This window comes from Temnothorax nylanderi, unplaced genomic scaffold (assembly GCF_030848795.1).
Source record: "Temnothorax nylanderi isolate EJ_2023f unplaced genomic scaffold, tnyl_v1.0 TNYL_tig0063_pilon, whole genome shotgun sequence".
Classification (NCBI taxonomy): Eukaryota; Metazoa; Arthropoda; class Insecta; order Hymenoptera; family Formicidae; genus Temnothorax; species Temnothorax nylanderi.
Genome location: NW_027249125.1, coordinates 779,664 through 805,314, shown reverse-complemented (window position 1 = coordinate 805,314; position 25,651 = coordinate 779,664). Strand labels below are relative to the sequence as shown.

At 42.1% G+C, this 25,651-nt stretch overlaps 2 protein-coding genes across 5 annotated transcripts; one reads left to right on the top strand and one right to left on the bottom strand.

The window, feature by feature from the left end:
- Positions 1 to 323: 323 nt before the first annotated feature.
- Positions 324 to 23,774, bottom strand: LOC139773524 (probable cytochrome P450 6a13). 4 transcript variants are annotated; one of them, XM_071708019.1, is made up of 6 exons: positions 23,708 to 23,774; positions 4,400 to 4,796; positions 3,697 to 4,270; positions 3,401 to 3,622; positions 2,939 to 3,190; positions 324 to 1,740 (listed from the first exon to the last, which is right to left on the bottom strand). In XM_071708019.1, the coding sequence occupies exons 2-6, from the start codon at positions 4,748 to 4,750 to the stop codon at positions 1,574 to 1,576; spliced, it is 1,566 nt and encodes a 521-aa protein (XP_071564120.1). In that variant the 5' UTR covers positions 4,751 to 4,796; positions 23,708 to 23,774; the 3' UTR covers positions 324 to 1,573. The 4 variants fall into 4 exon arrangements, with proteins under 4 accessions (XP_071564120.1, XP_071564117.1, XP_071564118.1 ...); XM_071708016.1 differs by lacking the exon at positions 23,708 to 23,774 and adding an exon at positions 5,738 to 6,118; XM_071708017.1 differs by lacking the exon at positions 23,708 to 23,774 and adding an exon at positions 5,738 to 6,118 and having other exon boundaries at positions 4,400 to 4,792.
- LOC139773522 (uncharacterized) lies at positions 8,688 to 17,948 on the top strand. The gene is made up of 13 exons (XM_071708002.1): positions 8,688 to 11,889; positions 12,282 to 12,476; positions 12,740 to 12,975; positions 13,275 to 13,486; positions 13,556 to 13,632; positions 13,737 to 13,933; positions 14,014 to 14,174; positions 14,278 to 14,446; positions 14,527 to 14,720; positions 14,799 to 14,928; positions 14,987 to 15,176; positions 15,261 to 15,403; positions 15,699 to 17,948. The coding sequence occupies exons 1-13, from the start codon at positions 10,476 to 10,478 to the stop codon at positions 17,733 to 17,735; spliced, it is 5,355 nt and encodes a 1,784-aa protein (XP_071564103.1). The 5' UTR covers positions 8,688 to 10,475; the 3' UTR covers positions 17,736 to 17,948.
- Positions 23,775 to 25,651: the final 1,877 nt, after the last annotated feature.

Sequence of the window (25,651 nt, the reverse complement as noted above, 5' to 3'; positions counted from 1 at the left end):
GCCGATCGGCCGCGTCGGCGAGCCTTATCCGATTCAATTTATGGAGCGCGTAGGCCCGCGGCCAGTTAGGAGTTCCGCTTCGAGACGAACTGTATATGTAACTCAACCGCGGCCAACTCTCCTTTCGTATATGGAAGCGCGCCGCTGCTACGCTTACGCGATTTTGTTTGTTTATACTGGGTGATATTCACGAAGTCGACGCTCTCGCGCGAACCGTTATCGTCGAAAGAATGATACAGATAAAGAGAAAATATAAAAAAAAGTAGATTCCGAGTTAAATCGGTTGGATAAGCATGAATGTGTGCTACATGTAACACAAAAAATTTGTCTGAACAGCGCGGTACTTTATTTCAAAACGCTGCGTTTATAAATATATTTTATAAATATATTTTATAAATGTTAGAATAAAAAGCACACTGCCTCTCGTGGAAAGTTAAGAGCGAGTCACTTCTAGAATTTAATGTAATGAGATAAATCTTCGATATGACAAAAACTACATATAAGTACGCAGAAATTAATGTTCCTTATAGTAGAGGTATACATATATGTCGTTTTTATCTAGTTGAATATTTTAGGATATTAAGTCATCCCATACGGTTTTTTTTTATTTGATAAATAAAAATTAAGGAACTTAAAAGAGTTTTAAATCGATTCGTCTCATCTTATACTTTTTCCATCTTTCAGTTAAATTTGGTGTTCTCCGCTTACATTGTTGTTAATGTAATAAGCAAACAACTTTATTCTCTTTTCTTTTAAAGCCTCTAAAAAATATTTTGCTACTTATGGGGGGGGGGGGATGACATGAGCCTCTCGGAACTCAAACTCTCGGAACTCGACCACAACTCCATGAATTAAAAAGTAGAGAAAATTGATGAAGTTATAAACTAATTACGTATACTCTGGTACTAAAATCAAGAAATATACAAAAAGTGAAAATGATCACGTTTGACTTCTGAGGGATTCAGAAGTATACCAGTTCACTCTCGTTATTTCTTTGACTGAATAGGATAATTTTTCACAAATATCGCATTAAAAATTGTATTTATGCGCGCAGCATAAATCTCTAATGCGCGATTGCAAAAGTTATTCGTATAGGTGGGATCGATGTAACATAAAACATAAATCATCGATAACATTTCAATGATCTTGTTTCGTTCTCTTTTTTAATCAACAAGAATTATTTATTCTTTCGCGGTTCTAGATATAGGATTTCTATTAAAAGCGTCAAAAGTAGAAGAAACTAAAACACTCGGACTTTTCAGGAGAGCGAGAAGAAAAGATCTTTCAAGATTGAGATGTCTAAAAATCAAAAACAGATATCTTTTCTTAATCTCGAATTCAGATGGAAAAACAACATAAAGATATGAACTTAATTCATTTCGCGAGTAATTAAGGCTTCCTCCAATTCTGCATTAATTAACTTGCAAGAAACAAACGAGTGACAGCTGACGTTCTATTTCTCTGTCACGAATTAAGTACATTATCGTAGCGAATTTATATACGCGTCTATTTTTAACGTTAATCACTGGTTTCTTGAAGGAAAAAGAAACGCGCTATCAAATGCAGTCTGTATTTAGGAAGAGGAAGTAATGGTGAGCCAAAATCCTGCCTCGTTCGTGGTCACGAGACTCCGTCTGCTGAACTTGATCGGCACCGTCGACTTGTCGCATATTTCGACTCGATGATCCTTCAGGAATGATATTATGCCCATCTTGATTTGCAGCAACGCGAACCGCATGCCTGAAAAGTTGCAAAATCGTCACAATGTGTCGAGTTTACGACGCGTCAGTTACTTAATTGCTGATTTAACGACGAGTTTGAGGCAAGCTTATCAAATCGGGACGGTGGCTTTTGCATAAAACACGCGCATACGGTACATTATCAAGGTCGTCGTCCTCCGTGCCGCATAAATTTGCACGCTCAAGCGCGGTGCGCGTCTCGCCTCTTGAGCTAATAATTGCTAAGCGAGTTATTTAAACGACGAATTTCGCACGCTACGCAATCGCTTTAATATGCAATCTGTCGTCCGTCGATTATTAGTTGAATTAACGATCGCTTAAAGATAACGAGGAATATTGGCTGAATGTGATTCAACAACATTGGCACGCTCTTGCGTGAAGCATGGCAAACGGAGATAAGGGAAAAATGTGTATGAATCTCGATAAGACAATCGAGCGGGGATTACACGGCGTGTTTGCGAATTCTATAGATATTATATTTCTTATCGACATCGAATAATTTTGTCATGGTTCTAAAGTGCTGACCAGAATCAATAAGCCTTTTTTTATTCGAACGAGCGACGTAGCACGTGACGTAATGCCGCGCGTTGAGTCAGCGGATTATGAATTCTGGATTCACTGTTTGCTTAATCTCTCTACTCGCAATTCGACTGCGATATCATTCGCAGCCATCCTACAGAAAAAATAAATAATTTAAGAGTTTAGACTTTAGACGTTCGTTCGAACAGCACAAAAGTCCGAAAACTGCTTAAAATATATCTGGAAGATAAACGATGTTGAGCAACTCTTCTTAGATCTGATAACATTAAACTTACGACATTTCGCAGAAAATTTCAGCGTTCGCGCTAAAATCGACGATTTGTGCCAAAAATTGTTTTTATTTTTAAGAGAAGAAAAAGAAATAGATATAAAAAAAGAGATCATGCTGTAATAATAGAAAACTTTTCGAAGCTTTCCGTAATAGATAGAATGGAAGTTCAACTTAACGCGAAATATAGAAAAAAGTGCGTTAAGAAGCTTAGTACACTCAGAGAAAATAATTCTAGCAACCATAATAATGTAACACATCTGACAATGAGATTTAAATACCCGCATAAAGACCCCTTTATAAAGTCATGAGAATTATCAGAATATAGCTACGTTGTTTCTCTCAATTTTCTAGCTGCTGGTACTACGTCTTTCTCTGAGCGTAAGAGTACCTATGCAATTTCGTGGCCCTTCTCCAAATGGAAGATACGTGTAGGGGTGTCTCGTGCGTTTATTCTCTTCCGTGAATCTCTCGGGATTGAATCTTGCCGGATCGGGATAGTAATTCGGGTCGTGGTGGAGGCCGTAAATCGGTATGATGACCCGCATGCCGGCCGGCAGCTCCACATTGCTGTTCGGTATTCGGTAGTTGTACTCGCATCTTCGAGAGAGCAGCGGGGCCGGCGGATATTTCCTGAGAGTCTCTACACATTTTATATATATTTAAATAAGCATTCCCAGATTATCTCCAACGGTTTTATTTTTACTGTCGAACTGTCGCGTGACGACTTTTATCGCGATACAAAATTGAGATCCGAATCTCGTTGTTCGCGAAAAAAGGATTACGTTCGGGGATATACATTGTTTTCCCTTACTTTCGGATTTCTCAATCAATGACATCATCAGGTCCGTACCTAAAATTACCATGTCGAGATACTTCATTTCCTGCACCGCGTCGTAAGTCAATTTTTCACCCCGTTCTTGTAAAGCGTCGTGTATCTCTCGCCTGGTCTTATCTTGGATTTCCTGGTTCAAGGCCAGCTCGTAGAGGCAGAACGCGATCGTGTTCGATGACGTTTCGTAGCCGGCGGCGAAGAAAACGAATGCTTGCGCCGCGATAGTATGCTGATCTAATTCTATAAATAACGGATTTTTTTTAGCTTTTGTAAGTAAAACGATGCCGTATATTCCGCATCGCAATTTGATTTACCGGCTTCCTTCGCCGCTTGGGCGTCCTCGTCGCTGCAGATCGTCGGGTTGCCGGCTTCGTTCTCCAGAGTACCCTTGTTTCTTAGCTCGATCAGAAGGTCCATAAAGTCGTGCCTGGTCGTGCCGTTACTTTCCCTCTGGCTGATCATTTGCGACACAACGTCCATGAAGAATTTGGTAACACTTGGATCAACGAGCTGAATACCCAGCAGTCTGTACAACTTCGGCATGGCCGTTCGTAGCATCCTCCAGAGAGAGTCCTTATAACTCGGCTTGAGCCTCTTCGCCGCCCTGTGAAACTCGGATTCGTCGTCAGTGAGCGCGTTTATCTGTATGCCGAAGGCGCAGCTGCCGATGACGTCGATGATGAATTTCGCGGCCAGTTCCCGTACCTCGACGGTTCGGTCGTCGTTGCAGCTCGCCTCCTTGATGAGCCTCTGCAACTCCTCGCAGCACTCCACCAACAAGTAGAACATCCGCTTCAGCTTGCCCGACGAGAAAGCGGGCGTCAGTTTCGACCTGAGGCCCTTCCATTTGCGCCCTTCGAGATTGAACAGATGTCCGGAGAGCGGATCCTGGTGCGTGCACAATTAAAATGGGATTTCATCAACAGAGTTCTCGCGTATTTTAACAAATATTAACAATGAGTAGCAGTTAGCGTCTCGGCGATGGAGACAGGAAAGGAGATTAGTTGTCGCGCGTACCTGATCGTTATTGACCGGAATCCCACGGTTCAGGAAGCAAGCGAAATCCTTGACGCATACGCTCTTCACCAGATCGGGATCGCGTAAGATCAGCATGGGCGATCTTACTCGGAATGCGCCGAAGAACCTTTCATCCTTGAACCACTGATACATCTCTTTCACGTTTTCCGGCAGAGACTGTCGGAACAGGAGTAAGGGACCGAAATTCCCGACCAGCACGGTCGGCTTTCTGAACGGTACGCCGCGGCATTCCCAAAAGTCAAAGGTGGCCGTGAAATAGAAGTACAGGCTACCGAGGAGGAGCCCGATAAGCAGAAAAGGATCCAGTAATATCGCTACGATGCCAAGCATTTTCAATCTCTGCTCAATGCGCAAGTCTCAAACAGCAGCAGCCTTTCTAAAAGCGTAATCTATGATTTATGACTGAAATAATAACTGTTTTTCTTTCATGTAATTTTATCGTAGATACATGTATATGATTTAATGTGTCTTGTAATCCTTAATTTATACTGCATTCGATAGCTCTTTGACGTGAGCGGGTTACTCGATAGCCGCGCTGAATCGTTCGCAATTGATTTACGACGTTGTTGGATCCTTCTCGTGGCAAACGAGCAGCCGCGGCTGTTTAGCTACCGAGGTCTATTTTTAAATTCGTTTTACAAACGTAAACACTTGGCGGCGCAAAGGAGCACCACGAGGAGAGATTACGATGCTCATGCTCGCGCGCGACATATCCGATTACGCGCGAGCTCCGGTCGTATGTATACAAAACGCGTGCGCAGTTTAGCGGAGTCCTACGCTTCTTAACCACCTGCTGCTTTTAACGGCTACGTCAAGACATTAGCATTAAAACTTTCCGTCGTTCACAGCTCGATTTCTCTCGTGCACGTTGCACGGACGTGTCAGAGATTTCAAATATTCTTGAGAGTTTTAAGAAGAAACAGTAGGACAGATATTGGTCATATTTTCTCTATTAAAAATTTTGTACGCGATTTGCAATTTTAATATTTTGTTAAGAAGTGTATACTTTATACTATGTGGTAATGATAATAATATAAAATAACGATCGAGTCGTTCTTAATTAATTCGGCTTTCCATCGACATCCGCTTTTATTTACTACGTCTCGTTCGAGCGTTTGGAATTTTTAAGAGAGAAGAAGAAGCTCAGGGCTCAGGGGATAATCAAAAGAAAAAAGCACGTATATTTTATTAATCTATTAAAATTTTCAGTGTTATCGATTCCAATAACAAAGCGATAGACTTGTTCTAGTTTCCGTTACGCCAATGCGATTATTTCAAATTCCAGTTAGATAAGCGACGATTTTTTATTCCTCTTACGTTATTCCTTTTACGCTGCGTCACGCAGTTTGCGTCGCAGCGATTATCGGCTCACTCCGTTTCTTCGCCGAGGGGATGCGCACTCGCTCACTGGCATTCCAAGGAGTAACACACCCAAACGGCACAAGTTCCGTTCGATTTAACGCGAAGGAAAGTCGGATGCGCTAAAAGACATTCCGCGGCATAATTTCGCTCGCACCGACCGCGGTTTCCCGACCGCGGCGGCCCGCGAGGGGACAGCGAGAAGAAAAGACAAGGGACGACAGGGAGGAGAGGAGAAACGACGCGTTTATTCCAAGCGTGTAACGTTGTATCGTCGCGCCGTATCGTTCCCGCGGAAAGGCTGATCTCCCACCGACTGGAAGGCATGAACGTACGCCACGCATTTATAGAGACCTCGCGCTCGGCTTTGAGCCGAGCCCATATGGCCGACCCGATACCTCCGCGGATAGCACCGGGTTATCTTCTCAAGAGGCTTATGCATCCCTCTCCGTCGCCGGTATCAGCCGCTCCGACAAAGAGTAGAACGAACTTGCATTCTTCTTCGCGCGCGGCCGCGTATCTTCAGTCGCGTAAATTCGCTGCCTCGTTCGAGTGAGTGGCGTGTATCTTTCGGTGGAAGATAGAAAGAGAAGCGAATTTGACACATCTTTTTTTTCTGTGCATTAAAGCATTTAAAATGCGCATTACGGATCTTCGTGGGGAACTGAATTTTTCAAAGTGCGTTCCATCAGATCTAGTAAAAGTTGTTGTATAACTTCGTATGAACTTCGCTGAACAGGTCTGGTGGGTTAATCTAATCTTTGTGAAGGCAACATTTACTTCATTCTGATGAGGGTCTGCAGAACGTGACTGATCATTATCTTTAAAATACGATCAATACGGTACACGTATAGATAAACGTGGAGATACTCCGACATATTTTTATATCCCATGTAAATAAAACAATGCAGAACTGGTCGTTACCAGTGGTATTTTCGTACTAAAAAAAAATAAAATGTTTTATTCTTCCTACTTTTTCCGTTCTTGAGCTAGATCGGATATTTGTTTAAACATTTGGTTAAACAAGCATGCAAAGTTGAAAATAACGCGGCTGAAAGATAAGTAAACTTCATTTCTCCCGCAACAGAATATCGGTTGTTATTCGCGCATTTACTTTGATATCGGTAAAACATGAAGCGCGCAAATATTGCATTAAGATCTAGAAGTTAGTGATGTCCGTCTCTCTCTTGCATTGCGACGTGCATTGCAAATGAAAATAGATTTTTCTTTCACGTTTATCCCTGCAACGTTGATCTTTACCACGATGGAAACAGATGGCGGAGCACGGTGAGACGCTTACATTCCTTTCGAACGTTTATTCGACTTGTGCATGCTTTTCCAACCGATTCACTATTTTCTTCCGCTCCCATTTATTTATAATATCTTCTTCTCAGTCGATTCCGTGCGTCGTGACCCCTCTGCATATATCTGTGCGTTAGATATATTTATAATAAAGACAATTAAAATTGGAATGTATTACGATCATTGAAGTAGATTCTGCCTTAAAAAATTCTGAGGGAATCTTGTTCGATAAGATACAGATATTATTACGTTACGAATGATAACGTTTCGCATTGTATCAGATGTGAATGCAAGTTTATCTTTCTCAATCAAAACTATAATCTTATCGAGATCTTCATCACGATCAACAATTTTTTATTATGAAATAATAGGTCATAAGTAGCCGTGAAATATTATTTATTACATGTGATTAAATCTTAGACTGTATATGTAGAAGCATCAATCGTCAGCGGTATGTCAAGTTTTGTATTTGTATTTCGCAATATTTCTTAAGAATTTCTAAAAATATGATAAATATTGCTAAGCTTTTTAAATAAGTGTGTAAGAATATACAATCGTATTATTGTGTTAATTATAAAAATTAATTAATGTACTCTTCCTGTTTTGTGCTTCACACGAGACATAAAAGATGCATTATAATGAAGAGCGATTATCCCAAATAAGAATAAATAATGAATTATTGACAAACGTAGTTTTCATATTTATAATTTTCACAAAAATATAAATATAAATTTATAAAAGTGTGTGTGTGTGTGTGAAAAGGAAAATTTATCAAATCAGTGACCAACCGCTGATAATTGGCCGACTATTGATCTTGCTGCCTGCTATAGAAGCGACTGGTTCCGTTGCTGGAAATGTTTCGCGAATTGTACAATACGCGGTGCGAAATATTCTCCTATTTTCGTTAAATCAAAGAGTTCTGTTCCAACATGAGTTTACTAATAATTGAGATATTCGAATATTATGAAAGAAGCAAGCGTGTTTCTTTAGATAACTCACATTTCATTGTACATTTTTTCATATAATTAAGATCATAAAGAGAATCAGAGATATTAAAAATATAACAAAGTTCAAGATTTATTAATGGGTTCTAGTGGGAGATTCGAAACTGCCTATCTATCAATTATCTATATACAAAAATAACTATTAAAAATATTAAGAACTAAATAAATTTATGTTTATTATATAAAAAAAATATTATACTAAAAGTTCAAAGATAGTTTTCTTGTAATATTAAAATTTGCACCGTGGTAGGACCGCGTAGTAATAAATCGATATTAAAACGTGTATGTATGTAATCAAATTGATTTAAATAGGACAACGAAAACTCAGCACAAAATAAATAAACTTATTTTATATCACATCTCAAGTATGTTGGCTTCAAGTGCTTTGCTGTATAAAATACACATAGAGAATTACCGATAAAAGTTTTACTGACATAAAAGTGGTATTAAGAAATTTTGGACTTTATTATAAATGTTCTTAAAAACTAATCCCGACGACAGGATTTAAAAACATTCATATTGACATTATTTATAAAACAGCTTATGTTTTAAATTTCAAGCAATTCGTAACATTTCTGATTCTTCTTACAATCTCCTTGATATATGTATAAATAATCGATTCTTCTTACACATACTTGCAAATAAATACTTCAAAGAAAAATAAATTATTAAAGAAATATAAATTATTAAACCAGTATAAATATATAGTAACATAATATAAATATAATTATGTATATACTTCTACAAATTTAATTTATTTGCATTTGTTTTTAGAAGAATTTAGATTTGCGACTTGAAGATTCTGAGTGTGCAAAATCGCAAATTTCCTATTTCTTCTTATTACTGTCGCAAGTGATTTTTTGCACATTCTTCGAAATTTGGAATCATCTTTTTGTAGCATATAAGTTTCGAGCCCGAAGAAGCAGACAATCTCGCTGGCTAAACTTGGCAGCAAAATCTGGGAATTCGAATAGCTCTTCATTGTGTCCGCATATTGTTCTGAAATACGCAATAAATTGCTAAACCAGATGGCTGCTGTCAGTTTAGTACAAGTTTACGATCTAATTGTAAGAACAAATTTTGAAAAATAGCGCTGAAAAAGATTTGACTATATGATCAAATTATGTTATATTTTTATGTCTAAATAATTCGATAAGATAACGTTCCGCTAAATGTATATTATATATAGCTATATGAAGAGAGAAAGCATACACGATAGTAATGCCTTGAAATTCTCAGACACGATTGAGATTAATCCGAATATACGTCGGATTTTACTAGTTGCAAAGGCCAGTGTGAGCTTTGTCCGCAAAATTTCGCCATCGTCCGTCGAGATTGACTAAATTCGCAATAAGCGGATCAGCGTGTTCGTTTGCTGCTGTCCCACGACCTAAATAGGACTATGAATAAATAATCAGCAATCGTATTCATTTGAATGCAATCACTGCTACGGAAGTCACATTAAAATTTCATTACTTGTTGTCCGAAAAATTAAGAGATTATTCATAGTTTAGTCATAATTAAGAAGAAGAGGAAATAAATTAATAAAAACTAACACATGTAACATTGTCAATACATTGACACTTATTAAAGTTAATATCGATACCTAAATATATTTTATCCATGTGAGATTTTTAATCGCAAATGTGATAAGAAATATTTTTAATAAAGTCAATAAACTCTCGGATTAAGCTGATTATTTGATAGATATCTCATTAATGCGGAAATATAATTGTTGTATACACATTGTTAAAAGTGACATTTGAATCGATTCTCACAACTGTACGCTGCTTCCTAAATCCGAATTATTTCGCGGCAACAATATAAAGCAGTGAGATTTACTTTCGCGTAGATATGACGCGGGAAATTAAGCCGCGAGCATCGTCGAAATCACGCGGATCACTTGGTGATCCTTTGGTATCTTGCGTAATAAATACACGTCAGATGGACCGCAGCGGATAGCGTCGATGCAGTCGAAGCCGCGGTTAGGAGAGGCCGCTGCCGTTCTGCTGGCGGTCGACCGCCTCGAAATGTTGATGCTAAATAAAACTCCTAGCTGCTTGGACCGATGCCATGCGCTCTAATTTCCGCGAAGGCACGGCCGGCTGTAGACGTGGTGGCCCGGGGTTTGCCACGTCGGAGGGCGATCGGCGCGACAGATCGCTGATAGATCCTAGGGTTTCTTCGCGATCGTGAAACGGGAAGTGGAAGATTGCGGAGGAAGCGGAGAGGCCGCGGGTGAAAAGACGCGGAGCCGTTCATTTTGGACGGATTTCTTGAACGGGAAATCGCTCTCGCGCATCAAGCGACAGGCATCATCGGCAGACGGTGGGTCGAGCCTCGCGAACAACGTCCGGTCCTCGCCTCTTCCATGTGAAGGCTGCCCTGTCATGGCTATCGCCCTTCTGGGCAAGTGCGTCGCGCTGCTGGGTCTCGTCATACTCTACGCCACCTGCTATGGCTTCCGGATACGCGACATCGTACCGCAGACGCACCATCAGACCGTCTGCGTCCCGGCGCATGGCAGAGCCTGCCCAACGGACAGAACGGTGACGACCGGGGGACTTTCGGCACGGAAATGGCACGAGGACACGGTTCCGCGGACCATCGCTGGTGGCCGGAAACCACCTGCCGAGTCGACGTCAGATGTCGGAACGGAAAGAGCTCGAATAGAGAAGATCACTCAACATCCGAGAGACAGGGATACGACTGGAACTATGCCGAGGAGTTCCAGGATAGAAAGTGACGAGGAGGATGACGACAAGGAGGAGGAAGAAACTGTTGTGGAAGTGGAAAGCATGGAGGAGGATGAGGAATCGGTGGGGGATTCCGAAAGAGATCAGGCGGATGGAAAGACAGATGAAGACGAAGAAGAAGAAGAAGCATCTAAGGCTGAACTATCAGATGAAGATGCTGAGGATAAGAAAAAAAGAGTGAAAAAAAAGTTTTCTACTGATAATGATAATGATGATGAAGATAAAGATGAAGATAAGGATGAAGATAAAGATGAAGATAAGGGTGAAGATGAAGATGAAGATAATGGTGATGATGATAAAAAAGTTTTTAAAAGAGATTCAAAGAAACAAGTGAAGGAAATTAAAACTACAAAGATTATTAAATCTATGAAATATAGTAAAACTGATAATAATGATAAGAAAGAGGAAGATGATAAGAAAGAAAGAGAAAAGAAAGCAACCAAAATAGATCAACAAAAAGTAATAGAATCACTTAAAAAACCACTTACCGTATTACATAAAAAACAAGAAAAAGATGACAAAGATGAAGATGAAGATGAAGGTAAAGAATCTGATATAAAAGAAACCACCCCAGCAGCTAGAAAATTAGAGAAAGTGAGGTTCGCCGATAAAGACAAAACGAGGACAGCTAAAATTTTACCTAGTAAACCCGATGTGGAAAAACCAAAACAAGAAGATAAAAAATCAGCCGATGTTGCGAAACCAGCGGTTGAGAGCGTGAAAAAGACGATCGAAAGCACAAAGAAAATTGAATCGATCGATAGCACGAAAGAATCCGTCGACGGCACGAAGAAATCAGTCGAAAGTGCCAAGAAATTAACTGAAGGCACGAAAAAAGTTGAATCGGTGAAGGCTACTCCTAAACCTAAACCTAAACCTGAAACTGCAACGAAGACAGACGAAAAATCGAAGACGCAAGTGAAACCCGAAACTTTAACACCTGCACCGAAGATTAAGGAGCAAGCGAAACAACCGGAAAGGGCGGATGTCAAAAAAGTAACAGCGGAACCAACTTCGAGACCGTCGAAGGAAGTTTCGCAAGCGGAGAGTGAGTATTATGTGAAAATGGTTCGATACGAAAAGCGAGCTTATTCGAAGATGTTTAGTGTTTCCGCGTGAATAGGCGCTGATGGAAGTATCTTAAGTAATAATCTAACTAAGTTAATATTCAACAGCCGTGTAATCTTTTATTCGCTAGCTTCTGCTACGCGTAGAAATTCTGCATTGTTTCTGTTGAATAATCTTAAGGGACACTAAAAAATGTTTTTCTCTTTAAATAGACCTTTTTTGAAAATGCACATTCTTTATCTTTATTTCCTCGTTCGATAAAAGCAATCTCAGAATTTCAAAATAGATAAACGCATCTAAAAATTTCAAAATAAGACTCGTAAAAAAATTTCGCAATTTATTTTATGTAATTAATCAGGCGATATTTTTTAGAGCAAGAGACGAAGCAAGAGCCGAAATCGAAGAAACATGTAGATGCGTCTATTACATTGTCCGAAGTGAATGATGCAATTCTGCGTGTGCCGACCTTCGTGCCAAATTTTACGAACGTTGAAAATCCGGAATGTCAGCAACATGGCAAGATATTCCTGCGACAATTGAGAGGTTACAAGTTGTGGGCGCTGCAAAGTGAGTCGATTGACCGAAATAACTGTTCATTTTATTTTCATTCAGAAGCCAAAGTTATTGTAATTACTTCAACTAAAAGTTGTTCAATGTTCAGACTAATAATTATATGTTACTGAATAAGGATACGTGGGCATTGTTGAATTAACAAAACTCAAAGAATCGAAGCTTTCGGCTCGCATCTATATATAGACAATGACCGGAATGTTTCTGTTTTCGAAAAATTGCATCAATTTCATCGAACCAAAGATCTGTCTTGTTTCCAGTGTTAGATTCGAGCGCAAAGATTCCGTCGAGCTTGTTACGAGGAAACGTGAATCAGTTCGGGGATTACGATCAATGTTTGGGTGTGCTGGCGCATGTTAAAATAGACGACAAGACGATAAAAATTCAAGGGAAATATTGTCTGGCTACTGTGGATCTGCAAGCTTCCCATTCAGACATGAGGCTGCCGGTCAATCTAATGCAAGCCCGCACTTTTATACGAGGAAATATGCACGACGTAAGAGAAGTTTTGTTAAAGTTAAACGAAAATAAATTGTGAAATTTACATACCGTCTGTATCTCGAGCGAAATGTAAACGAAAGTTAAAGAAGATATTGATAATGGAAATCTATTTAAAAAATTTATATTTTTTTAAATTAAAAATCTGTTTTTCAAAATTGTTTCTCTTGGTACTTTTTTAATAATATTTTTATAATAGGAGGTCTTAAAATAATCTTGATTTTTTTAAATTTAAATAACTCGTTTTTTTAAATTAGAAACTTCTCAGCAATTCGTTGTTTCAATTGAATGTTTCAGCCAGGTCATTTCATTCCAAAATTCACTACATTGAATTGGGCGCTGTGTTTACCCGCGGCGTGTTCTGCTGAGGACGCTAAACGTGCGTTAGGAAGTACCTTAAAGGATTACAATGGAACTGTTGGAATTAAATTTACGGTGGACGTCGATCCTAATATGTGTTACGTCAAGCAAAAATCTCAGACCTATTCGAAAGAGACGATCGGCGTTTTGTACGTATCTCTTTATTACACCACGAAGAAACGCAATTGATAAATCCATGTTACTAATTTATTTTGTAGGTATTTTTACGCTATGATTGTTTGTCTCGTTATTGTAGCGACTGTGAGGGATTACTTCGTGGAGACGCGAGGGAAAGGTACGCGGGTCTCTCGATAAGATTTAATCTCTTACGAAATTAGGTTTGCCGGAATATTTCAATACAGCGGCGATTATGGCATAATGCATGCATTTCCTTCGCAGGAAATTATTCTGAGAGGATAATCATGTCATTTTCCTTACGAAGGACGATTAAAGCCTTATTGAAGGAAGCGACGGACGCTGCGGATATTACGTGTATCTACGGAATAAGAGCACTGGCTACGATCGTTCTTTACGTTGCCCACCAGCTTATAACAATTTCCCGAATACCGTTTAGCAACCGCACTTTTCTTACCGAGGTAAGATCGTTGGACAAAGTTCGCCTTTGTGTTAGAACGCCTCGACATATCGCTTCATTGATTAAACGTTGCTCGTATAGATCGCCAATAATCCGGCCAGCTCTGTTCTGCGAGTATCGTTAGTTTACACGGACGCGTTTTTGCTGCTAAGCGGTGTTCTCACCGCTTACAACATGGCGAAGGAGCTGAAGACTCGCGGTGAAATTCGCTGGTTTTGTCGTTTCGTTGCCAGATTTATCAGGTATTTTAGATTCAATGAAAACGAGAGAGTCCTCGAAGTTGCACGACTCAAACTCAAGAAAGAAAGGTTGCATTGATTGTTCTGTCATTGGCATGCTCTTCAGACTTTCACCGGCGTTGCTCGCGGTGGTCTTCTGGTATGCGTTCGTGATGGAACACATCGGCTCGGGTCCGCAATGGAACAGCGTCGTCGCGGCGAACGCGGAACTCTGTAAGAACAACGCGTGGACGAACCTATTGTACGTGCAGAATTTTTTCCCATTCGAGGAGATGGTGAGTAGATAGCGAGCGACGAATCGAGAAATATTTATGGATCGTATAATATCTATCGTGGAACGATGGATCTTTTACAGTGTGCCACGCATACGTACCAGTTGGCCTTGGACATGCAACTGTCGCTCTTGGCGCCTATCCTAGTCTTCTTCCTGCAATACAAACTCCTCGTTGGTATCCTTCTGATGGCCTTCCTCATCCTGCTATCTGCCACTCTTCGTTACATATCGACAATGAACAATTATCTGTCTCTCGTCATCTATCACGGGATATCGTGAGTATTACAATATTTCAGATATCTTACGCGCGCGCCCGAGTAATGCAGACTTTGGCGGTATATCATTGATTGCAGATTAAAGCGCCTTTACAAGACTGCCAATTTAACTTACGCGCTGCCGCTGCACAGAGCGACGCCATACGTCTTCGGCGTCGGCCTCGGCGTGCTGTTGCATTACGTTGGGAAGAACGTCAGGATTCACAGGGTACTCCCTCCCGGCGTAATCATAATCGCGCGTGATCGTGGCAGTGTTCTAATTTCAGGTGTTAGTGATCTTGGGTTGGTTGATTGCGACGGCCTTGGGCTCATGGTCGTTATTTTCACCCTGGCGCCAGGCCAGGCGGGACTACGTGTACGACGCTGAAGAGGCTACTCACTATGCAGTAATCGGACCGGTGCTGTGGGCCGCGGCTCTATGCTGGTCAATATTTGCCTGCTTCACGGGGCACGGAGGTCCGTTGTAACGCTGCGGTAACAACAACTCGATAGGCGTGTAAATAGACAGGAGCACTGACGCAATAATCACTCGCTTTGTAGGCGGCGTTAACAGATTCCTCTCCAGCTACTGGCTAGTGTTCCTCAGCAGAATATCGTACGCCGTGTACCTAACGCAATTCGCAGTATTTTTCTACAATGTTGGGACCACGAGATTCTCTACGGAGTTTCAGCCTCATAGAGCAGTAAGTCGTGCGGACGAAGCGAGAATAATTTACGAAGCCGCGCAGTCTCTTGAAATTGTAGATTTATTATAAGCTTATATTCTCACCGCACATTTAGCGCTAAATCTATCTGTCTGATTATTGTCTTTAACGATATAATACAGTAATACACTATCAGTTTCTGTATAAAATATCTCTCAGAAGTATAAACGACACTAGAAAAATAATTCAAAAGCGAATTTCAGACCGCATTTAATGCTACTTTATGTGCGAGAGAATTAATGCATATATGGGTACATTATTCTTACGTTTACAGATTGATCCTCTGGAAGTAGCGATAGTGATAGCCGCGTCAGTCGTTTTGACGTTACTTTTTGATCTTCCGATGCAGGAAGTGAAGAATGTCATAATGGAAAGCACGGACGTTTCGGCGATCGAAGTTTCCGAGGAAAAAAAGACACGCGCGAGCGAGGATAAAAATGCCGAAACCGTGGAAACCGCGAAAGTGGCGGTCAAACATGCAAATAGTTTCGAGGATGACGAAATCGCGTCCACCGGGTGGGACTGGCAGAAGGATATAGCTCACGGTGCTACCATTCTCGAGAGGCACGACACGGAAGAGGAAATAGTAGACGTACCGACCCTGAAGAAGGTGAACGGAAGGCGAATGTCATTCATCGATCATGATTCCGAAGAGGTATCGAGCAAAGATCGAGCCAAGCTAGTGACTAGAAAACCATCCAGAGACACGGAGAGTTACACGGATCGTAAGATAGGTATAAACAGTCAGAGATACGCCACGGATGACTCTGAAGAAGAAACTATCGAATTTCTCAGAAGTCAACGGGAACATGACGAGGCTGTTGCTCAGCGGAACAGGCGTTCGTTATCCAAAACCAAAGATAAGAGACCGTCGTCAAGGGATAGAGAAAGTGATGAAGAATGGCAACGCAGAAAAAAGATCGAGGGCGATTCGAGGCAGTACAAGAGATCCGAATCCAAAGGAAGAACGTCGGCCAGGGAAGCGGACGATCGTTCTTGGGAATTCGTCGGAAAGGAAGGTTCATCTGCCAGAGAACAGCACGAATCGAAACCGCTCCTCGTAAAGTCGGCGGATATCACGAGAAGAACGTTCTCTTCCGAGAGCGAGGATGAGCCGTCGAGCCAAGGAAGAGCGAAGCCGGTACGCGCTTCGAGTTCCGAAGCAAAGACGAGCGACGAGGAGGAGTGGGAACGTGAGTTGAGGATACGAAGGAAACAGTTTATGGAAAAACTGATTGCTCAGCAGCGCGAGTCGTTGGTTGAGGGGGAGAGCGAGGCCGGCGTGGAATCCTTGACACGCAGATCCTCAGCGGAGGGTAGGATAGCCTTGCTAAGGGACGATATCACGCCTGAAGATAACATGGACTCGTGGACCGTTAGCGTAGGCCCACGGATTGCGCTTCTTGGATCCTCTCAGGAACCGAGTGAGCCCGAGGAGGATATTTACATGCGACGTAGGGAATATCGCGAACAGGGTCCACCATCGAGAGAAGACAGTCTGAGCGAGGAAGAGACCAGTCTAGACACGTCGAGGAGGCCATCCTACACCAGTAGTAGTCAGAAAACGTCCATGGAAGAGGAAGATGTTAACAACTATAACTTCATGTTGACCCAGGAAAGCAAGAGAGAATCCCTGCAAGATCTGTCGCAGTTGTCGCAGGAGGAATTGACGAGTGCCGGTTGGAACGTCGTGAAGAAAGAAGGCGATCTCTCGATCAAACCGACGTCGACTGGCTTGTTCAAACGAGAGTCCATCGTGAAGAGTCAGGCGAGCGAGGAGGATCCCGAGTACCTCCTGCCGGAGAGGCCCAAACTGGTTCAGCAAGAGCGGGAGCATCCCTTCAAGAAAGCTTGGCAGATGCAGAAGTCTAAATCGGAGGAGGAAGGCTTCTCGGCGTATACCATAAAGGATTCCAAGGAGCAGCAATCCGAGACTAAGACGAAGGAACCGCCAATTAAACGCGAACATAGCGGTGAACAATCCGAGGATATCGAATTGTTCGCCAATGACGAATCGGTCGAAGCCACCGTGGTGCTAAGAGGTAGAAGCACCGATACGGAGGATACAAGGACCAGCTCGACGAGATCCGGCACAGACGAGACAGATTCGGTCTCGACGGAATGCAGTAGAGCTATGCGCGACAGAAATCACAGGCAGAGCTCGACGAAATCAGAGACCGACGAAGATTCCGCGAAATTTAATTGGCCCGGCGAGGAAGAAGAAGAGGCGGCGGAAGATGAGATCTACGAAGCTGGCCAGAGAAGGAAGTCGGAGGAAACGGACTGGGACTGGGAGCGCGAGGAAACTTGACGAAAATGATTTTAGACGATTGTATAGAGTGACTATGTTTTACCTTCAAATTCGGTTGAAGGTAAAGACGAGGGGAAATAATGGCCGGATTGCAGCGATCAGTTGTGCGATTTACAAGACAGAAAATACGCTGGCGAATATACATGGAGAAACGGTGGAAATTTATATTAATCGTTATATCATATAAGTTAATAAATTATGAAGAAAATATTATATACACACTATTTTTTCCATTTTTTTTTCACCAGTGTTTCCTGTCGTTTTGGTAAGTATTTTGCACACGTTATGTGTTCGCGATATGGATTCTTTCGTTATTTACAAATCTGTTAATTTTTTATTTTAAGAAATTCGATAGAATATCCGATAAACTTTTCAGAGTTAATTATAGTTATTATTAAATAATATACGAAGATTGCTTTTCTTAAATGTAGAAGAAATAAAATAATTCAAGTATTTTGCCTTCAAAAAGTTTATGAATCTCGTCTCACAATGAAGACGGAGTAACACACAAACAGGATCTAGAATACATAATTAAAATGTAATAAAAAACGTATTGTTGTCTTCCAATTCTGTGGTCAAACGCTCTCGTTGACGCTAATTATGAAATTTCATCGAAAAGTCTATGAGCTATCTGTCATTTTCATCTTTCCGTAGAAAACGAACATTTTACGAGTTTGTCAAAAATACGACTTTAACAAAACATATTTTTGATGTATGATTTCACATCACTTTTTATATTAATTATGATTAGAAAGTAGACATAATTATGCAATATTGAATTAACTTTAAAATTCAAATTCTACATATAGCCTTTTTAAGTAAAATATATCACAAATGAAATTTTATTTTAGTATTATATCGAAAGAAAGAGAAAAAGGGGAGGGAAGTATCGAATCAATTATATGTTCTTAGTATTTTTTAAACGTTCAAGAAATTCTGACTGATATGTCACAACATTTCAATTGAAATAAACCAAATATATCGTTACTGATAACGATATTGATTTCGCTTACTTCATTTGCCATTCGCAGGCTGTTCGAAAGTCTAAGATGCAGATGTGTACTCGCAATTAATTTTAGACTTATATTGTTAGATGTAAGACCTCGTGGACGTTTTACGTTTTTCGCGTTGAGCGCGGAAATACGCATTAGTAGGTTAAAGAGGAGAAACGGCTGATATATTTTACGAGACAAAATCTCGTAAAGAGCTCGTGCGCGAGCGCATAATGTTCACCGCTCGCTCGGGCTGGTAGGCGATCCTCGGCCGGACGTGTTATCCACGGGAGCTTTCCAGCAAGTGACACAAGCCGACACAAACGTCGTTCTATCTTTCTTTTTTGGCAATGAGTAACAAAGACAAAACGATACCTGTGTCGACTTGTGTCGCTTGCTGGAAAGCTCCCCACGTGAGGTGATCTACGCTCGCATTTATGGCGCCACGGGGATTACTTCCGTTCACCATACCTACGGATCTGCGGGCGGCGGTCGCCGCTCTCACGGCGGCGGCGGTTTTCATTGCTTTCGCCCGACCGCCGCCGCGGCGGCGGTGGTTTGCCTCGTTTATGCCTGTCACACGGGACACGGAGGTAAACGAAGGCTTTATACCCCCTCGCGTAAACATAGCCCCGTACACGCACTGCATAGACTGAAAAGATCGGCGCGTTGTCGATCATATTTCATGCTTACGATCTGACATCTTTATTTGTGTCGCAGCTACATTGAGAATAATTACCGGTTTCCCTACTGGCCGACACGTCACACCACAGAGAGTGCTTGCGCGATACGCTTGGCCGTGACATGTCGCGCAAACAATTACTTAACCCTTTATTTACCACGTTATTAAAGTGTTGGTACTGTTTTTCCCGTGACATACCCAGTCTCATGAGTGCTGGTCAGCCGTAAGATTATAATTATCTAACTAGATAGTGTTTTCACGTCTCTTTAACGTTAACGGAGTAATTTTGAGAATTGTGTAGTCAAGCAATTTTGTTTAAAATTTTTTAATACTTGCGAATTATTTGATGTCGATTAACTTTTCTGTTATAGATATATACATAATAGAATATAGAATTGTATTCGTATATCTATAAAATCTATTTAAAATAATTGCGTGGAATTGTCATAATTTTATCGCGCGCAAAACAAGATAATTTATTGACTTGCATTTAAACTATTTCGCGGGACTGAATGAGGTCCGACGTTATTACGCAGCGGAATCCTTACGTAAAATATATATAGGAATATCCGGAGACTTCGACGAGTGCTTCTGGTTCCCGCGCTTTCTCGGGTATGAAGCCGCAAAATTGCATAGTCAACGTGATCCCGGACGTCCGAGGAATCCGAAACGGTTGAAGCGCGAACGGTACGACCTGCCACGGATCACTTCGTACCAATTTGGACTACGATGCCCTGCGAGATCGTGGCCGTGAGCGAAAGCCTTGGAACGGGACCCTTGAAATTCTAGGCTTCAAGATCTCGGGATCAGCATGGGTCTTCATAAGCCAGGAATTCGATAGTGGTTCCGAATCGCGGGCTGTTCCGCATCCTTGACGTCTCCGTCGAACGCGGATCTTTGCCGGAGGGACGCTAGGGACGGATTTTTCTAAGTAAGCCCTCTCTCGAATTACGATCCTCTTACGAGCTTACCTCCTATGTCTTTATTTCGAAATTTTAAAGTTATCCAAAATAATCAGAGCAGAATAAGAGGATTCTATAAAAAAATTCTATAAAAGTACAAAAATTACGTATAATCGATCATAAATCGATCATTATGACTTTTATATTATTATATAGATAAAGTATATTTTAAATGTAAAATATATATATTAAAATATATTTTTCTCTCCGCTTCTCTCTCCTTAAAGTGACACCTAACGAAATTTCCATAAAAAATTCGAAAGATATGACGATTCTTAATTCCAGTTATATCTTAGAAATTAATAACGATAATGGTAAACATTTTTTTTAATGTGAAACAATATTTCTAAACTTTCTATTCTGGAGAAATGAGGACATGAAATTTCTTATAACTCCTCCCTCGATTCGCAATATGACTGATCCACGCGCCGATATCGCGATTCGGCGTTGATGAAGGTGGCGGTGACACGTCGCGCGGGACAAAGAAGCGACGTGGAAGTTGAAGAGGTAACAGAAGAGGGAATACAATAGAAAATATTCGTCCGGGCCCGCCTGTTATTGCCTCGCACGTACCACGCGACGTACGTGTCGGTACGTTCTTATTTACTTTATCGAGAGAAGGCGAGTCGCGCGGGCGGCGCCTCTGGTGTGTTACGATTTCCACGTTCTTCTCCCCGACCGTTCCCCAAGTTCCAGCCATACTCCGACCTTTTTTCCTCCATCCCTTTCTCCCTGCCACCGCCTCCCTCGCCGACCGAAGCGCGACCCTTCTACGTCTCTTCGGAAATGCGCGCGCCGGACGTGATCTCTCCGCGCGCATCGTCTCGTTAGTATGGCTGCTTATCCGCTTTTCCCGTTACCCGAGAGCGTAACGTGAATGCTGCGCGTTTCTCCTCTATTGTCGTTGATTTCGGCTTGGTCCACGTGCAGCGTGTGCACACGCGTCGCACACGACGGCGACGCGTGTCCACACGAGCGCACACGCCGACGACGGAGTTCGCGCGCAACCCTCTATCCTGCGAGACGTGCCCCGACTACCATCGTGGGCTATCTCTCTCTTCTCTCTCTCTCTCTCTCTCTCTCTCTCTCTCTCTCTCTCTCTCTCTCTCTCTCTCTCTCTCTCTCTCTCGCTCTCTCGATTTTCAAGACCCGGTTCCGTTCTCCCCCGTGTGCACCATCCGGGATGCTGTCGCGTAACAGCGCCTCCCGAGAAGTATGCGCCTCTCTTGCAGCGCCGAACGGCCGAAGAACACCTCGCCAACATAAATACCGCGAAATCAAAACATAAACCTTCAGCATTGCAGTAGTTGCACCTCCTATTTTCATGGCAAGTTTGAAATTCGTCCAAGTCCGCAAATTAAAATTTTTGTCATCGTGTGACAAATATGTATTGAATCGAAACAGCGGATATATTAAGTCTCAAAATGACTTAAACTTTATTAGTAGAGACAGATGATTCTTTAGTTAATCATATTTGTGAGAAACGAAGAAGTCAGTGATGATTTTAAGCCATCTACGTTAGAATCAAAACGCTGGCAATTATTTCTATAAAAACTGGAAGAATCTATAATCATAACTGCTGAGATTACATGGCGTTTATCAAATCCCGCTATTCTCAAACAAGATCTTTTGCGCGATTGTGAGCACCGTTGTTTTTTCTTTGCCAATTAAATGTGGTTAGCGCAGGATCGTAAACAGGTTCGTGCGCGGCGCGATGCTGCGCGAGGAAGAGAGGAAATCCCGAACAACAAGAACTCTCGAGTGACGCTCGAAGGCGAGGAGAAACGTCTAACGCTACGGAGACATTTGCATACTTGGGTATTCATGCAGGGGAAGCTTTCGTCGGCACATTACAGGATCCGGGATTGTTGCACGTGAATACGCGACACTGTCTGGGGAAGCGGCTGCGAGAACAGCAAAGAGCCGGCAGGAGAGACATTGTTAATGCGAGTAGAGTGTGCGCGGCCGGAGTATTCGCGACTCGCGATCGCGAGTATTTGATGTAAGTAAATTGTGAGATATGCGCCTTGCGACGTAATCGGAGCGTCGCGTCGTTTAATGTATCGCGGAACCGAATAGCGCTTTCGCGCACTGAATATTTTTCGGCGTTCAGACACAATGATCCGAATAATTTCAGATTTAATTGACGTTGTCTCTAATCGCCGCCTGCGATCGTTGCTACCCGATCGCGTCCCTTCGATATCTTAATCCTCTACTGACTCTTCCTTGAGGCTCGCGAAAAGTCACTCTCGAACTACATGACGTATTACTAATCAATTCGTGCTCGACGAGATGAGAGAGTTATCCTCTTTTTCTTCTTTCCGCGAAGATGAAAAAGTTGCGCCGGTCTCTTTACGAGATCGTCGTCGTCTTCGTGCCACCGAGCCGGATAATTGCTTCGATTATTTACAAGATTTCCTCGTTGCAGATTAAAGCGATACCACTCCCCATGACGCAATACTTTCCCTTCCTCTCTCTTTTGAGAAATCTCCCGCTTCCTTTTTCACGCGCGACCCGTACCTTCCTTCATCGCGCGCCTTCCTATAAAGCCTAATCCGATCACGATGAAACGAGGTGTCCGTTCAAGTGTAATTCCGCGATAATGGATATTGCTATTCAGAGTATCTCTCGCATTAAATGACAAGTCTCATCGCGACTTTGCCAGCGGTAAGGAGGAATGTGACGCGGTCATGCTGTACGTAGAAAAAGGATTTAGCCAATTTCGCTTTTAATTTAATTGAATGGCTCAGCGAGAGCCTGTCTTGATCTGTCCCAAGAAAAAAATATAGATAGAGTAAGTTTGCTATACAAAATATAAAGCATAAAAAGCATAATAGACAGGAATATTTTATAAAAATATGCGACGTATGCGAATATTTTAACAGGACATTTTTTCTCGATTAAACTTTACCACTTTATACTCCGCGAAACGTTTAATTGGACAATCTGACGGTACTGCCGCAAGAAGTATTCGTTTAATTTATTTACGTTTATCCTTATTACGTCTCCCAAACGCTATCCGATTCCAATTGCCTTCCTATTCCATAATCAATAAGGATAAGGAAGCGCCTCGTTCAACGGCAATAAATCGGATCCGTGTGTAATTTCGCAGGCTCTGGCGCGGGGGCCCAATGAGAGGCACTTGATATTGAATTATGAATGCGTCAAGCGCGTGATAGGGGAGGCGACGTGATGAGCCGGTGATGTCAATGGAACGGGCGGGAGGAACGGGTTCGCGCTCGCACGGAGCGTGCCGCAACCGATACCGCATCGTAGGTATTATAAGTTCAGTCGAATCCTTCGTGGGAATGAGCGGCTTGCGCCCGCGAGACTCACCTTTGCATTACTACTAGCTCGTCCCCAAGCGTAATCTCTAAGCTCCTAAAAGGTATTCGCCCCTTTCAGCCCGACCCGCCACTCCACTCGCTGCTCCCTTATAGACTGTGCCGTCTATACTTTCTCTCTTTCTCTCTACCTCTCAACGATGCCGACCTCGAACTTGGCGTTATCGAAGGCGGCGCCGAGAGATAAGACGCCTTCCGCGGAAAAACCGAAGTTCTTGGAATCATATCGGACGTGATTTGTAACGCTATGTTTCTGTGTAGAAAAAAAAAACAGCTATCTCGAATTATATGCGGAATTTTTCTAATTTAAATTATATAGGCAGAGTACAATCTAGAAGTTGTCGCGAGCTGTACTATTAACGCCATTAAATATACATTTTGTGAGATCACTGGCCTTTTTTTGCCACGTGCAAAATTTTTTTCTCTGAGATATCGAAGTAACGATAGGAACGCGTAGAATGATAAATTATCTTTGACAATAGCAGGGACTAAAGTGTTTTGATGACGTGTCTGAAATAAATTTAAGAGCGATGACTTTCAAGATGTCTCAGTCAAAAGCTCGTCAAATCAGTATTTAATCATTCGTGATGCGTTCCGTAAGAAAGGCTGTTACAGCTTTTTTCAACAGGGCGTTATTTGCATAATCGCTGCCGGATGATTTTGCATCACCGCGCGAATCATGCGTGTTCTGTATCACCCTAGTACGCAAAATGTGCTCCTCGCGTTTCTTATCCCTAATTCTCGTTGCATTTTCATCATTCCGTTTCTCGTTTTCACCTATCTCGAATTTCCAATATAACTTGATAAATGCCGATAAAAATTCGATCGCCACTATAGCACGATCGCTGCTCTCGCACCCGCTTCCTCCTTCGGTTTGCGTTTACGCAGAGGCGCGAGCGCGGTAACCGCGCGTTCGCGCGTAAGTACGCGCGCGGCCCCGCGTGTGCGTGGGTGCGCGCATGCACATGCGGTCGCGTTTTATTACATAGGCAAAAGGGCCGTGTCGGCTACTATCAATAATTGCGCGATCGGCGCGCAATCAAACGCGCTCGGCGATGCACATTGAATAATATTCGTATCGTATCAAACGGCGAGCCATTCGCGGATACGCGCGGCAAAATTTTCAAGCAAATAATGGCCGATTGCGTAAAGCAATTTCGCGGCTCATTGCTATTGAAACGTACGCCTATCTCCCCCTCCCTCCCTCCCTTCCTCCCTTCCCCCTCTCGCTCTTCCACCGCCAAAACGGACGTGCCAGCAGGAACGAACAATTTTTCCGACGAATATTTTGAATATCGCAGCCGGAAAAATTGTGAAAACGGGAAACCCGTGAAGAGGAGGATTATTCGCGGCGTTTCATCGCGAAATTAAATTTAAATTTGCGCTGGAATCAGCGAATTACTTCGATGCCTCGCAACCACAGTGTATGCTCATCAATAAATATCTGCTAATTTGTTACACGAATTACAATGTCACAATTTATAAAATATTACATGTGATTATGGGTATAGTATCTTGCCATATGTAGCATGAAAGAGATGACATTTTTCTAAACAGTGCTATACATCCACGTTTAATTGCGAGAAATCAGCGGTTTTACTGTGATATGAAGAAAAAATAATATATTTTATATCGCCGAGGCAACTGAGTTAGCAACATAAAAAAAGAGAGAGTCACGCTGTGCAAGTCGTATGGATGTTCTGCGCAATTGTGTTGCAATTCGAATATATTGATTTATTTAGTTCGCTGTTCGACGTTGATTGTGTTATCGGGGATTCCCTATTTCATTATAAAAATGTAACATTCATCTTATCGCGCGAGTGCGGTTGCGGGAATACACGTGCTCGAGATGCAATCTCGAACGTAACACAACGCGTATAAAGTCAGGAAACCTTATTTTTTTATCACACTTCGTAGCGGAGGTGTCACTTTATCT

Excerpts from the sequence above, each read along its gene's own strand:
- LOC139773524 (XM_071708019.1), bottom strand. The coding sequence starts at position 4,750 with ATGCTTGGCATCGTAGCGATATTACTGGATCCTTTTCTGCTTATCGGG. Across the intron at positions 4,271-4,399 it reads TTCCGGTCAATAACGATCAG|GATCCGCTCTCCGGACATCT; the intron begins GTACGCGCGACA and ends TGCACGCACCAG. Across the intron at positions 3,191-3,400 it reads TCTCGACATGGTAATTTTAG|AGACTCTCAGGAAATATCCG; the intron begins GTACGGACCTGA and ends TAAAATGTGTAG.
- LOC139773522 (XM_071708002.1), top strand. The coding sequence starts at position 10,476 with ATGGCTATCGCCCTTCTGGGCAAGTGCGTCGCGCTGCTGGGTCTCGTC. Across the intron at positions 13,487-13,555 it reads AAAGAGACGATCGGCGTTTT|GTATTTTTACGCTATGATTG; the intron begins GTACGTATCTCT and ends TTTATTTTGTAG. Across the intron at positions 14,721-14,798 it reads GTCATCTATCACGGGATATC|ATTAAAGCGCCTTTACAAGA; the intron begins GTGAGTATTACA and ends CATTGATTGCAG.